Source organism: Miniopterus schreibersii (genome assembly GCF_964146895.1).
Source record: "Miniopterus schreibersii genome assembly, chromosome: 6".
In the NCBI taxonomy this organism is placed as follows: Eukaryota; Metazoa; Chordata; class Mammalia; order Chiroptera; family Miniopteridae; genus Miniopterus; species Miniopterus schreibersii.
In genome coordinates this window covers 13,907,455-13,921,725 of record NC_138107.1, presented here as the reverse complement: position 1 = coordinate 13,921,725, position 14,271 = coordinate 13,907,455, and the positions used below count along the sequence as shown (strand labels likewise).

The window sequence follows — 14,271 nt, the reverse complement described above, 5'->3', positions numbered from 1 at the left end:
GTAGCTGAAGGTCTGGAGGGGTATCTCAGCTGTGGGGGGTTCCCACTGAGAACTCTGGGGTCTAAACCCCAAGCTACGCTCCCCATCCCAGAGCACCAGAACTGAGAAAGGTGCCCACATAACATCTCACTGTGAAAAGCAGCAGAGTTTCTGTCTGCCAGGGAGAGATGGCTGGAAATGCAGGCACCCCTTAAAGGGCAAACATTCAAAATTTCATGTGCAGCCACTCACCTATGGCTCCAGCGGAGGGAGGGCAGAGTGGACTAAGCTGTGTGAGGAGAATCCAGGGATGATGGCTCTGGGGATAGAGCTCAGAGGGCAGCCATCTGGATTCTTGTGCTGAGTCATTCCCCCATACTGCAGAGGACATCTTTCTCAGGCAGACTTTTGCCAGCCAGGCAACTTTTGCCTGGGGTGGAAGGAATTGCCCCACCCATTGGATAGCCTTTTGCCCCACCCTTTGGAGTTTATGCCTTGCTGTGGTCTACAGCCTGAGGCTCATTAAAAGACTCAGATTAATCTGCCTGCAGGCAGAGGTGGACCTCTGGGTGCTTTGAGTCTGCCTGATCTGATTCTGAACCCTGGCTTTGGAAAAGCAGACCTTGGTGTGCATCTTGGTCCTGTCCAAATTCACCCAGCCTCAGAAGAGGGAACCAGAGCTGTGGATTGTTGGTAGCTCCAAACAGGGTACTCAAGGCCAGTCACAAAAACCATCTGACATTGGCCTGCACCAGAGAATCTCCAAAAGACTGGGAGTCCTAGCAGATCTACCTAATACATAGAAACAAACCCAAACAGGCAACCAAAATAGGGAGACAAAAAACAAGCCCCAGCCCGGCCAGGTGTGGCTCAGCGGTTAAGAGTCGACCTAGGATCCAGGTGATCGGCGTTCGATTCCCGGTCAGGGCACATGCCCGGGTTGCGGGCTGCAGCCGATCAATGACTCTCTCATCATTGATGTTTCTATCTCTCTCTCTCCCTCTCCTTTCCTCTCTCTGAAATCAATAAATATATATTTTTAAAAAAAACAAAAACAAGCCCCAAATGAAAGAACAAGAGAATTCTCCAGAAGAAGAGCTAACTGAAATGGATATAAGTAATCTATCAGATATAGAGTTCAAAGTACTGATTGTAAGGATACTGAACACAGTATATTCTTTCACTTGTTTGTATCTTCATGGATTGGAAGAATTAACATCATTAAAATGTCCATACTACCCAAAGCAATCTATAAATTCAAAGCAATCCCTATTAAAATACCAATGGCATATTTCACAGAACTAGAACAATACTCCAAAAATTTATATGGAACCAAAAAAGACCCAGAATAGCCACAGCAATCTTTTTTTTAAATTTATCTTTATTGTTGAAAGTATTACAGGTGTCCTGTCCCCCCCCCCAATTGACCCCCTCCACCTCATTCCCACCCCCTCCCCAGGCCTTCACCCTGTCATTGTCTGTGTCCATGGGTTATGCATATATGCATATAACTTCTTTGGTTAATCTCTTCCCACCCTCCACCCCGCTTCCCTCTGAAATATGATCATCTGTAACATGTGTCAATGTCTCTGGATCTATTTAGTTCATCAGATTCTTTTGTTCATTAGCTTCTTGTTAAAGAAGACCCTTCAACATTTCCTGTAGTGCTGGTTTGGTGGTGATGAACTCCTTTAGCTTTTCCTTGTAAGCTCTTTATCTGACCTTCAGTTCTAAATGATAGCTTTGCTGGGTAGAGTAATCTTGGTTGTAGTTCCATGTTTTTCATCACTTTGAATATTTCTTGCCACTCCCTTCTGGCCTGCAAAGTTTCTGTTGAGAAATCAGCTGACAATCATATGGGTGCTCCCTTGTATATAATTAACTGCTTTTCTCTTGCTGCTTTTAAGATTCTCTCTTTGTCTTTAACCTTTGGCATTTTAATTATGATGTGTCTTGCTGTGGGCCTCTTTGGGTTCCTCTTGTTTGGGACCATCTGTGCTTCCTGGACTGGTAAGGGGAAGTTTTCTGTAATTATTTTTTCAAATAGGTTTTCAATTTCTTGCCCTCTTTCCTCTCCTCCTGGCACCCCAATAACACAAATGTTGGGCCTCTTGAAGTTGTCCCAGAGGCTCCTTATACTATCTTCATATTTCTGGGTTCTTTTTTCTTTTTGATCTTCTGGTTGGGTGTTTTTTGTTTCCTCATGTTCCAAATTGCTGATTTGATTCTCAGCATCCTCTACTGTTGATTCCCTGTAAATTATTCTTCATTTCAGTTTGTATAGCCTTCATTTCAAATTGGTCCTTTATTATGTCATCGATTTTCTCAATTATTTTTGTCATACTCTTACTAATATCCTTGAGCATCCTTATAAACAAAATTCTGAACTCTGTATCTGTTAGCTTGCTTGGACCTATTTCATTTAGTTCCTTTTCTAGAGATTTCTTCTGTTCTTTCCTTTGTGACATGTTTCTTTGCCTCCACATTTTGGCTGCTTCCTGGTGTTTGTTTCTATGTATTAGGTAGAGCTGCTATGTCTCCTGGAATTTGTAGAGTGGCTTTGTGTAGCAGGTGTCCTGTAGGGTCTAGTGGCTCAGCCTCCCTAGTCACCTGAGCTGGGCCTTCTAGGTGCTCCCCTGTGTGGGCTGTGTGCACTGTCCTGTTGCAGTTGAGTCTTGGTTGCTGTTGGTGTCACTGGAAGGAACTGACCCCCATACCAATCAGTTGTGAGGACCAGCTGTAACTACAGCCAGAGAGCTGCTGTGCTGGAGACACCTCTATGGAGCAGGATTTACTTCAGTGGAGTTTTGGTGTTCACCAAGTGTGCCCCAAGTGTGCAGTTGGTGAACACCAAGTGTCACTTGTGGATGTGGTAGGGTTGTAATCCAGCATGATCGAGTCTGACCACCAGGTGCACTGCCTCTGAGGCCTCCCGGGAGGTGCAAAGTCAGCCTGTGCCAGTGCCTTGCCCAGGGCCACCCAGCCTGAGCTACACAGCAATCCGTAGTTGGCTGCTACTTGTGCTGGGCTTGGTGTTGTCCAGGAAAAGCTAAGCTATGAGCCAAGTGGGGCACTCTGCTAGTGCCAGGCCTGGGGCCACTTATCAAGCTGTATGGGGCACGCTGCTGCTTGTTTGAGAGATTTTAGAAAAGTCCTAAGCATGAAGCCCAAGTGGCCACTTTCACAGAAAAGCCACTGGAAATGACTTGGATGAGCCTGCAGGTGGGGAGGGGCGGGGCCTCCGGGAATCACGGGGCGGGGCCAAAGGTGTGAGTCAGGTGCTGGCGACTCAAATATGGCGCCTGCCTGCCGGCTGTGTGTGGGGAGGACTCGCCACAGGAGCCATGGCCTCCGCCAGCCCTTCTGCCTGGGAGGAAGCCGCCCCTCGGCCTCTCGCCTGGGTCTCAGGCAGGTTAGTCCCCCCCCCCCCCAAGTGTCCTGGGTCCTTTCAAGCTGCTGCCGGGCGCTGGGCTCAGGGGGAGCGTCCCAGTGAGTCCGTGCCGGGCCCTTCAAGAGGAGCTGCTGGGGCTCCGCAGCCTCCGGGACCCTCAGACACGGTCCCCGCTGGTTTCACAGCCCGGAGTTGTGGGGGCGTCTCTTCCTGGCCCTGGAGCCCTGGGCTGGGGGCCTGCTGTGGGGCTGAGACCTCTCCCTCCTCTGGGAAACCCCCACCGCCGAGATTCCCTCCCGGGTTTCAACCGAGGCACCGGGTGTGAGCCCGTGGCCGCACCTCTGCGATTCAGCCCCGATCCGCCCACGTCTCCCCCCTCCTCCCGGTCTCGATGCTCCTTCAGTTCCCTGGTTGTGGGGCTTCTGTGAAGCCAGATTTCAGGAGGCCCTGAGTGACGGTGGTTCTGTATTTTAGTTGTAATTTTGATGTGGCTGCGGGAGGCGGCGGGCGCAGCTGCTACCTAGGCCGCCATCTTGTTTCCTCCGCCGCGGCAATCTTGAGAAAGAACAACAAAGTTGGAGGGATCACAATACCAGAGATCAGGTTATACTGCAAAGCCGCTGTAATCAGAACAGCCTGGTACTGTACAAGGACAAAAATATAGATCAGTGGAACAGCACAGAGAACCCAGAATTGACCCAAGCTCAATTAATATTTGACAAAGGAGGCAAGAACATACGATGGAGTAAAGACAGTCTCTTCAGTAAGTGATGCTGGGAAAGTTGGACAGGGACACGCAAAAAAATGAAACTAGACCACCAACTTACACCATACACCAGAATAAACTCAAAGTGGATAAAAGACTTAAATGTAAGATGTGAAACCATAAAAATCCTAGAAGAAAACGTAGGCAGCAAAATCTCAGGCATCTCTTGTAGCAATATGTTTGCTGATACAGCTCCTAGGGCAAGGGAAACAAAGGAGAAAATAAACAAATGGGACTGCATCAAAATAAAAAGCTTCTGCACAGCAAAAGAAACCATCAACAAAATGAAAAGGGAGCCCACTGTATGGGAGACCATATTTGCCAATGACACATCTGATAAGGGGTTAGTTTCCAAAATATATAAAGAACTCATACAACTTAACAAAAGGAAGACAAACAACCTAATTGAAAAATGGGCAAAGGACCTAAATAGACACTTCTCCAAAGAGGACATACAGATGGCCAAGGGACATATGCAAAAATGTTCAAAGTCACTAATCACCAGAGAGATGCAAATTAAAATGACAGTGAGGTGTCACCTCACACCTGCCAGAATGGTTACTATCAAGAAATCAACAAATGACAAGTGCTGGTGAGGGTGTGGAGAAAAGGAACCCTAGTAAAGCTGGCGGGAATGCAGACTGGTGCAGCCACTATGGAAAATAGTACGGAGTTTCCTCAAAAATTAAATATGGAACTGTCACTTGACCCAGTGATCCCGCTTCTAGGAATATATCCTAAGAAACCTGAAACACCAATCACAAACAACTTATGCACCCCTATGTTCATAGCAGCACAATTTACAATAGCTAAGATCTGGAAACAGCCCAAGTGCCCATCAGTATCTGAGTGGATAAAAAAGCTGTGGCACATTTACACTATGGAATACTATGCAGCTGTAGAAAAGAAGGATCTCTTACCCTTTGGGAGAGCATGGAGGGACCTGGAGAGTATTATGCTAAATGAAATAAGCTAGGCAGAGAAAGACACATATCACATGACTGGGGCTGGGCAATATGACCTCACATGTCTGGTGGTTGGCTGCCAGGGTGCCTCAGTTGTCCTCCATCAGGCTTCTCAATCTTCCAGCAGGCTAAACTGGATTTCTTTACATGATGTTGGAAGTATTCTGAAAGGGCAAAGGGACAAGCTGCAAGGTCTCTGGAGGCCAACTCTGAGGACTCACACAATATCACTTCTGCCAGATGCTTTTAGTCAAAGCAAGTCATAAGGCCAGCCCAGATTCAACGGGTTGAGAAACAGACTCCACTCCTTGCTGAGAGGAGCAGCAAAATCGTTGCAAAGGGTCACGCGGGACAGGAGGAAGTGTAGTAGCCATCTCTGCAAACAAACCATCACATTTATTGGAATAATTGTCGATGTGGTACTGAATCATCAAAAATCTCCAAGAACTTGACAGAAGTGGGAGTGAAGAGAGTGACAACAAGCCAGGTGCTAAAATCTTTAGAGCATGAGGGAGTAGTAGAAAGTGATACAGTCTGACGCCATCAACTTCCAAAGCTTCAGATATCTGTACTGTTTCATCAGCGAATGCCAATGAATTTCATTAATGAGAAGGAACGGTTCATTTTTCACAACCTCTTTGACTCAGTCACTCACCAATTCAGACTCTGCCTTTAGGAAGGAACCTAAACCACGGAAAAAACTATATGTATGAGAACTTGTGACCCTACTACTTAACCCAGTGCCTAGGATGATGTCCAGCACAAAGTAGTAGCACATAAGTGCTCAGAAATATTTGTTGAATGAATTTATAATGGCAAAAAAGTAAACACAATTTTGTAAGGATCCAATTGTAAGTGTCCCATAATGAGGGCTATGTTAAATAGATTGTGATGTATCTTTTTAATGGGCTAGTATGCAGCCATAAAAATTATGCTTTTGAGGACATCAATGCATTATGTGGAGTAAAAAAAGGCGGGATACAACATTACAGGTACTGTGTAAAAACATCTGGGTAGGAAAAGGGGTTTAAAAAAATAGTGGTTTTGTCATGCTAATAGGATCAAGGCTAATTTTTTTTTTCTTTTAGAATAAAACAAATATTCTAAAAGTTCTTTAAAGTTATTGAATTTCTTTCATAATAAAAAAAAGTTGTACACGTTCATTGTGGAAAAGGGGGAAATGCAGAAAAACATCAGTAAGAAAAAATAACCTATAATTCCGTCATCCAGAACAAAAGTCTCTGCCAATTGACATAGGTCCTGTGTTGTTTCTCCTTGCTAGAAGCTAACATATCCTTAGCTTTTTCGTGTGTGTGTGACATCTTCAGGCTTCAAAAAGGTGACTTTTGATAGTCACGTAATCTATTCGACCTACATTAATAGGACGTTATAGGTTGTCTGCAATTTTTCACTGAAAAACAAATTAAAACAAAATAAATGGTTAGAGCTATGGCATTACTCAAATTCAGAAAGCTCTTTAGGGAAGAGGCGATGGAGTTCCTCGGGAGTTGGCCAGAGAGATGGGTTGGGGGTGGCTATTACATTCAATGGAGACCGCAAGAAAAATTAGTCCAGGGACTGAGTCCTTGGGGGGGGGGGGGTGGTCTGAAGGAAGCTTCTGCACAAGCTAGAGATTCCTGCTTCCATTGTTTGGAACCTAAAGAAGTGAAATCTTGATCTGGAGGCTTAGGTGGTGTTCCTAACCTCTGCCCCCTTGCCCTCCAAAAACAAGAAACTGTCTCCTGTCCTTGCCTTGCACAGGTGCCTCTGAGCCATTAGCCTGAAAGGTAGTCCTCCCCGGCTCCCCCCACAGAACCCTTGCAGTCTGAGCTCTGGGTTTGAGCATTGGACTATTAGCCTGAGTTCAAGAATGGATGTGGCCTTGCCCGGCGTGGCTCAGCCGTGGAGGATGGACCTGTGACCCAGGAGATTGCGGTTGGATTCTGAGTCAGGGCACATGCCCGGGTTGCGGGCTCGATCCCCAGTGGGGGGCGTGGAGGAGGCAGCCGATCAATGACTCTCTCATCATTGACGTTTCTCTTTCTCTCTCTCCCTCTTCCTTCCTCTTACTGAAATCAATAAATATTAAAAAACAAAACAAAAAGAATGGATGTGACCTTGGGTACGGAAGTGGGAACTGGGGTGGGGGGTACAGAGTCAGGGAGACTTCCCAGTAGCGGTCACAGGAAGGAACAGGGTGGTGGGGAACAGGGACTTGATAGAGGTGGGAATGGGCTAGGTCCCGGCCGGTTGAATGGCAGGTTGTGAATGGCAGTGAGGAGAGAAGGAAGCGGAGGGCGCGGCGGCGAGGCGCAGACATTGGAAGCAGGTGATGGAGGGTTTATAGAGGAGGCGTGGGCTTGATGACAGGGGGAGGGCGGGGAGCGGCGCTGTGCCCTGCGTGTGCGGGGTACATGCGAGAAGCGTGGTGAGAAGCGGACCGGGGAGCGCAGAGGTGGGGCCGGGGTGAGGGGCGCGGGTCAGCAAAGCTGGGACTCGAGACGCGAGGATAATAGCGCTGCGCACATCTGGCCCGCACTTGGCAGTCGGCTCCCGTTTAGGCTCCCATCATCTCCTCCTTTCGATGAAGAAAGCACGGTTCGGAGAGGCTAGGTGGCCGCGGAGGGTGGAGGCCCAGGGGCGAGCGAGATAGCGGAGGCAGGGGCGAGCGCCCAGCCCCGCGGCGAGGTGCGCTCTGCGCGCCGCAGGGAGGCAGGCGGCGGACGCAGGCGGGTGGGAGGCGGGCCGGCGACAGGCGGGGGAGGGGAGTGGGGTGGTGAGTGGGGAGGCGGGATCAGCAGGCACACGCCGCCCCTGGCAGGCGGCCTGAGCGCGCACGAGGATCCGCCGCTGCGGGATCCGCCGCTGCTGCCGCCACCGCCGCCTCCGCCGCCGCCGCCCGGGGTTTCCTTGAGCCCCAGATTCCAGAGCGCTCGGCTCTCATGGAAGCCGCCTTGGCGCCCGGCCCCGCGGCCCGCTAGGGGCGGCCCCGCGCCCCAGCTTGGCCCCACGGCGGAGCCCGTCGGATCCGGCCTCGCTCTGCGCCCGGGGCGCGCCGCCTCGCAGCTCGAGGTGAGGACCGCGCGGGCAGGGAGCGCAGGACGGGGGGCGCTCGGGGCCTCCAGGCCCGGCGCCGCGGCCCAGCCGAGCGCGGCCGAACGGGAAGGGGACGTGGGAGCAAGTCCTCGTTGAAGTCGGGGGTGGGATCGGAGACTGCTCGCCGCTGAGAGCCAGCCCCCGCGTCCCCTCCATGCTCAAGGCCTCTCCTCCGCGCTGTCTCCATTCCCGCGGACAATTCGGTTCTGCTGCGTTCCCAGCCCCGGCCCTTCCCGCGCTCTGACCTCGCCCCACGCTGCACATCCTTTACCTTCTGACCGGAGCCCGATCCCGGTGGTGTCCCCAGTCCCTTTGCTGGTTCAACCCTTCCCCGCCCCGGCCCTCCTGCTGCCTCCTCCCCCTTCCGTCTGAACATCCCTCTCCCCTCGGCTCCTTTCGCTCTGAACCGCAATCCGTGCAGCCATCTCCGCATCCGACCGCCTCCCAGCCTGTGCCGTCCCGCAGGTGTCCGCACGTACGGCCGTCCATCCGTCCGTCCTTCGTGGGGCCGGCGCTGACCATGCCCAGCGGCTGCCGCTGCCTGCATCTCATGTGCCTGTTGTGCATCCTGGGGGCCCCCGCGCAGCCTGCCGTAGGTGAGAGCACCCCGGGCTCGGGTCGCGGCTCGCTCCGGCCGGCTCTCGCTTGCACGTTGACCTCTGCCGGCCAGAGACGGCATTGCAGCCGCTCGGACCCGAGGGGTTGGTGAGACCCAGGTGGGCCCTCTGGAATGGGAAGAATCTCAGGGCTGAGCCCACCCCATTACTGGGACCCCGCATCCTCACCTGAGCCCGGCATCTCAGGGAGCCCAACCCGGACCCCAGGCTTACCCCTCCCACATCAATCTCTTGCAGCCGATGACTGCAGCTCCCACTGTGACCTGGCCCACGGCTACTGTGCACCCGACAGCTCCTGCAGGTACCTCTTCTGAGCACGTGCTCCTAAACCCTTTGTTCCCATTTCCCAGCCCTTCACTCCTACAACCAGGTCAAGCCCCAGGGCAGAGTGTCTAGGGGCTTAAGACCCATGTCCACTCCCTATCCCCAAATGGCACACAGGGCAGTGTGGCCAGCTTCCCCCCCACCCCTCTTTGCTTTGACTTTTTCTTCTTCCAGCTTACCTCTCCCCACTTTTTTAGTCTCCAAAGTATGACGCAGGAATTCTGAAACATTCCTCCTCAAGACCCCAGGAGAAAGACCTGAAGCTTGAGAGAGTTTGGAGACTAGGAGCCTGGAGGAAAGGGAGAAATAAAGGAAAGATATAAAGAGAATTGGTTCAGCCTGGAAAAGAAAGGCTGCTGGGAGGGTTGCTGGGGAGAAGAGCTTATGAGAGGATATTTCTGGATGAATTTGAGTAATTGACTTACTGGGATGGGGGTTGGGCAAATTCAGTAGGAGGAGGGAAATGTGTCTGGATGGACATAAGGAAATGAGTTGACAGGGCAAGCTGCTGGAGGGGTTGGAGGTGTTTCAGACTCTCCATCCTTGGAGGATTTTTTAAAAAAAAAAAGGTCAGGCTTTTGCCCTGGAATCAGGGTAGGAAGATAGTCCTGATGACCTTTCAAGGTCACTCTTGAAACATTGCTGACCTGTCACAAGTATACATGTGCTTCTGTGTCTCAATGTTGCTGACCAGTCACGAGATAACTCATGTGTGCACTTACATTAATTTGAGTAATTTTACACACCTTGCTGACTGGTCATGACGGAAAAATAGCCAGCTACATGGGCGAGTTCTGGCTCGAAATAGCCAGTCAGCAAGGTGTTAAGAATAAGATTTCTGAGCCTCAGATATGCCAGGACTGATACTGGAAGCATTTATAGACATCATCTTACTTTATTCCTCAACACATCTCTGCAAAGTGTTTCCCCAATTTACATATGAGGAAACAAAGGCTCATAAGGATTAGACAAAGTGCAGAACCAGGACTTGAATGCTGGTGCCAGATGGTCTGATCCCACATATGTGATACTGCACAGCTCACACCTATCTGGGATGGGCCTGTTTATCCTTAGGGGCTGTCATGTCTTCCTGTTTTTTAAATGCTCTGGTCTTGCTTCCATTTCCTCACATCCCCTACCCAGAGCCCTGACCCTGTGCTTCTCCCCATCAGGTGTGACCCAGGCTGGGAGGGGCTGCACTGTGAACGCTGTGTGAGGATGCCTGGCTGCCAGCACGGTTCCTGCCACCAGCCTTGGCAGTGCATCTGTCACGGTGGCTGGGCGGGCAAGTTCTGTGACAAAGGTAGGGGAGTAGAGGACAGCTGTTGGTCTGGAGACCCCATGTGTCTTGGGAGAACATCCATTCATATTTATTGTGTCCAGCTGAAACATTCAAATACATGGTATTTTATCATTTTAGACTGTATACCTATCTGCTGTATGAATTGGCCCTTAACCTAACGCCATGAGGTAGGCAAGGCAGCTGCTGAAAATGACACTCATTTTACAGATGAGGGAACTGACACACAGATGAGCTACAACTTGCTCCAAGTTACTCTGAGACAGATTGACATTGCCAGGGCTCGGAGCCTCCTGATTCCGAATTCAGTTGTTTCCCCCCCCCACAGCATACCAGTCTGGGTGGGTTTGCAGTATGAACCACACCCAGAGAGCCTTAAGTGGGGCTTGGGCAGGTCTGGGTGCCAGATGTAAGGGGCTATCCCAGAGCCTTCTCTGTCTCTCCTACAGATGAGCACATCTGTACTACGCAATCCCCCTGCCGGAATGGAGGCCAGTGCGTATATGATGGGGGTGGCAAGTACCACTGTGTGTGCCCACCAGGCTTCCACGGACAGGACTGTGAACGCAAAACTGGACCCTGTGAGCAGGCAGGGTGAGTGCTGGCCCCACAGGGTGAGTTCGAGGTCAGATGAGAATCTGGTGACGCAAGGAGGCAGGAGTGTTGAGAGGGTAGTGGTGAAGTAACAGGGCTGAGGGTCAGAAGTCCCACCTGGGGGCACCGGAGGGTAAAACCCCAGCCTGCCAAAGGGTCCCCAGTTCAGGGTTTCTCAGCCTTTTTATACCATCCGAACCATTTCTTCAACAACAAAGATCTATAGGAACCTGAGATGTAACAAATCAATGTGTGACTGCTCTGGCTGTTGGGGGGGCTAGGAATGGGAAGTTGAGGACCTAGGACTCCCCTCCCCCATCCTCCCAGGAAAGTTGCCATGCAGCCCCTAAGGATGTTCCACATGGTAGCCTTATGCCTCATCGTGTGCATGAGGAAATAGGCCTGAAGGGTTGACCTGTCCTCACTTCGGTGTCAGACCTAAAAGCCTGCCAGGGTAATAATGCACTTGTCTTGAGACTTGCCTTTGGGCCAGTCCCCATGCTAACTGCTTGACATTGGGTTATCTCATTTAACCCTCACAATTTGGAAGTTGGGTACTACTTTTATTCCCATTTTTAAAAGGAGGCATTGGAAGCTCAGAGTGTGGCTCAAGGTGACATTGCTGGAAGGGGGGGGCAGCAGTGGTCAGGATGCTGACCTGGGCTACCCTGCAGGTGTGAGTCTGTATAAAAGCCCTCTCCCACCTCTACCCCAGCTCCCCATGCCGGAATGGTGGCCAGTGCCAGGATGACCAGGGCTTTGCCCTCAACTTCACGTGCCGCTGCTTGGCAGGCTTTGTGGGTGCCCACTGTGAGGTGAATGTAGACGACTGTCTGATGCGGCCTTGTGCTAACGGCGCCACCTGCCTGGATGGCATAAACCGCTTCTCCTGCCTCTGCCCTGAGGGCTTTGCTGGACGCTTCTGCACCATCAACCTGGATGACTGTGCCAGCCGCCCATGCCAGAGAGGGGCCCGCTGTCGGGACCGTGTCCATGACTTCGACTGTCTCTGTCCCAGCGGCTATGGAGGCAAGACTTGTGAGCTAGTCTTACCTGTTCCAGACCCCGCCACCATAGCAGACATCCCCCTGGGGCCCACCTCGGCTGTGGTGGTACCTGCCACGGGGCCTGTCCCCCACAGTGCAGGGGCTGGTCTGCTGCGCATCTCAGTGAAGGAGGTGGTGCGGAGGCAAGAGGCCAGGCTAGGTGAGTCTAGCCTGGCGGCCGTGGTGGTGTTTGGGGCCCTCACTGCCACCCTGGTCCTGTCCACGGTGTTGCTGACCCTGAGGGCCTGGCGCCGGGGTGTCTGTCCCCCTGGACCCTGTTGCTACCCTGCACCACACTACGCCCCAGCACGCCAGGACCAGGAGTGTCAGGTCAGCATGCTGCCTGCAGGGCTCCCTCTGCTACCTGACCTGCCCCCTGAGCCTGGAAAGACCACAGCACTGTGATGGAGGTGGGGGCTTTCGTGTCCCCTCCTCACCTCCTCTGCCCCTCAGACTGGAGTGGTCCTTTCTTGCCACCCCTCAGCAGCCTCACACGAGAAATATTATTTTTTTAATACACAGAATGTAAGATGGGAATTTTATCCAATAAAACTATGAAGTTATAAGTGGACTCCTTTTCCAGAAAAACCTGCTTGGAGTCACAGATGTAAGAGGGCTGAGCAGAGGCCTGGTTCTGGGGAAACCTTGGGCTCTGCCTTAAAAGTGGTTCTCAAAGTGAAACCCATGACACCTTCCCACCCTGGGGAAGTGCCGGTGAGGTAGAGCCATGGAGGAAAATGTAAACAAAAAGCTCTGTAGCCGCTCAGCAGAGGGTAAGATGGGGAGACCCTGTCGGGGGATCCTGCTGAGTCCTCAAGGGGAGGAGCGGGCTCCCTGCTGGCTGCTCTGCAGCAGCTGCTGGAACAGAGAGTGAGGCTGGTTGCGCAGGGTGGCAGGGGAGTCTAGCTCCATGACCCTCCCAGCTTGCAGCACCAGCACCCGGTCAGAGTTCAGGATGGTATTGAGCCTGTGTGGAAAGAGGTGGTCAGTGGGGGGATGGAGGGCAACACCCCAAAGCAGAAAGCTGACCCGAGCCCCCTCCTCTCCTCCTCTGGACAGCACAGTTCTGCCCACAGGCTTTACTCCTGGCTCTGTGCGGGCGGCGGGGGGCGGGGGGGTCTGCAGATTCCTTCAGACAATGTGCTATGAGAATGAGGAGCTGAGGTTCATGGAAGTTTGGAATCTCTAGGCCCCTAACTCTTGGGGTCCCTGACACCATAGCCTGATTGGAGTCTCATGCCGGACACTTGCACACCTGTGGGCAATGGTCAGCACTGTCTTGTTGGCGAAGCGTTTGCGGATGGTCTGTTGGAGCAGTTGGTCTGTTTTCTGGTCCACACTTGCTGTGGCCTCGTCAATGCACAAGATCTAGAACATGTGGAGGGGGTGGGCAGAAGGACAGAGAAGAGGGTTAGTCTTGGCTCCTGTCCAAGCATCAGCTCCTACCTTCAGGCAGGGCCCAGCCAGCCCAGCCTACAGCTCCCCACCTCCAGCTCTAAAAGAGAAACTAACTTGGTCCCCTGAGACCTCTCCCTAACTCACTTTCTCACCCCTCACACGCCTCTGCCTTCTTCCCTGCTCTCTCAAATGTCTTCTCCTCTCACCTTACCTTGGCATCTGTGAGGAGAGCCCTGGCCAGACACAGCAGCTGCCTCTGCCCCAGCGATAAGCTCCGGCCTCCCTCACCCAGCTCGCCATCTAGACCACCTGCAAGGCACAGCATCTTCACCCCCAGGTCCCAGGCCTCTCCCTGCCCCCTCCCTGTTCCCTCCTCTTCCACCCTGCAGGGTAGGGCCTGGTACTCACCCATGGATCCGATCACCTCACTCAGGTGGCACTGCTCCAAAGCCTGCCACAGGGCCCTGTCCTCATACAGGCCCTGGGGATCCAGGTTTTCCCGAATAGTCCCACTGAACAAAAAGGGCTCCTGGGGGATGATAGCCAGCTGGGATCTGGGGGACAAGGAGGGACATGGGGTCTAGGCTGGAGATGTGGTCACTTCTGCTCCCAGTGCAGGTTTTAGCTATAGGTCTAGTACCTCCAGGGAAGCTTGGGGAGACCTGAACATATCCCTCACTCTGCTTCCTAGTTGTTCAGCCATGTTCCTAGAACTGTGCAGGTGCCATAAGGGACACCAGAGAAACCAAAGGCCCACACTTTGACCTTAAGGAGCTTACATCTCACTGAGCTACA

The 14,271-nt window shown here is 52.2% G+C and overlaps 2 protein-coding genes and 1 long non-coding RNA gene across 5 annotated transcripts in view; 1 reads left to right on the top strand and 2 right to left on the bottom strand.

The window, feature by feature from the left end:
* Window positions 1–2,151: 2,151 nt before the first annotated feature.
* LOC308558618 lies at window positions 2,152–8,844 on the bottom strand. Its single transcript, XR_013999037.1, has 3 exons — window positions 8,677–8,844; window positions 5,163–5,265; window positions 2,152–4,331 (listed from the first exon to the last, which is right to left on the bottom strand). It is a non-coding gene; the product is annotated as an uncharacterized lncRNA (long non-coding RNA).
* Window positions 8,667–12,642, top strand: DLK2 (delta like non-canonical Notch ligand 2). The gene is made up of 5 exons (XM_081140548.1): window positions 8,667–8,793; window positions 9,052–9,115; window positions 10,311–10,441; window positions 10,888–11,032; window positions 11,748–12,642. Exons 1-5 carry the CDS (start codon window positions 8,718–8,720, stop codon window positions 12,481–12,483), a joined length of 1,152 nt encoding a protein of 383 aa, XP_080996674.1. The 5' UTR covers window positions 8,667–8,717; the 3' UTR covers window positions 12,484–12,642.
* ABCC10 (ATP binding cassette subfamily C member 10) overlaps window positions 12,575–14,271 on the bottom strand; it is a 19,863-nt gene continuing 18,166 nt past the window's right edge. For 2 of the 3 annotated variants that reach the window (XR_013999036.1, XM_081140547.1), the window contains 4 exons: window positions 13,885–14,030; window positions 13,688–13,785; window positions 13,334–13,446; window positions 12,575–13,045 (listed from right to left, as the gene is read on the bottom strand). Coding sequence is in view for 2 of the 3 variants with exons in the window: in XM_081140547.1 (XP_080996673.1) it covers window positions 12,892–13,045; window positions 13,334–13,446; window positions 13,688–13,785; window positions 13,885–14,030 (511 nt within the window). In the remaining variant the exon portion in view is untranslated. Of the gene's footprint in view, window positions 13,046–13,333; window positions 13,447–13,687; window positions 14,031–14,271 lie in introns of all 3 variants that reach the window. The other variant, XM_081140546.1, reaches the window with a different exon arrangement.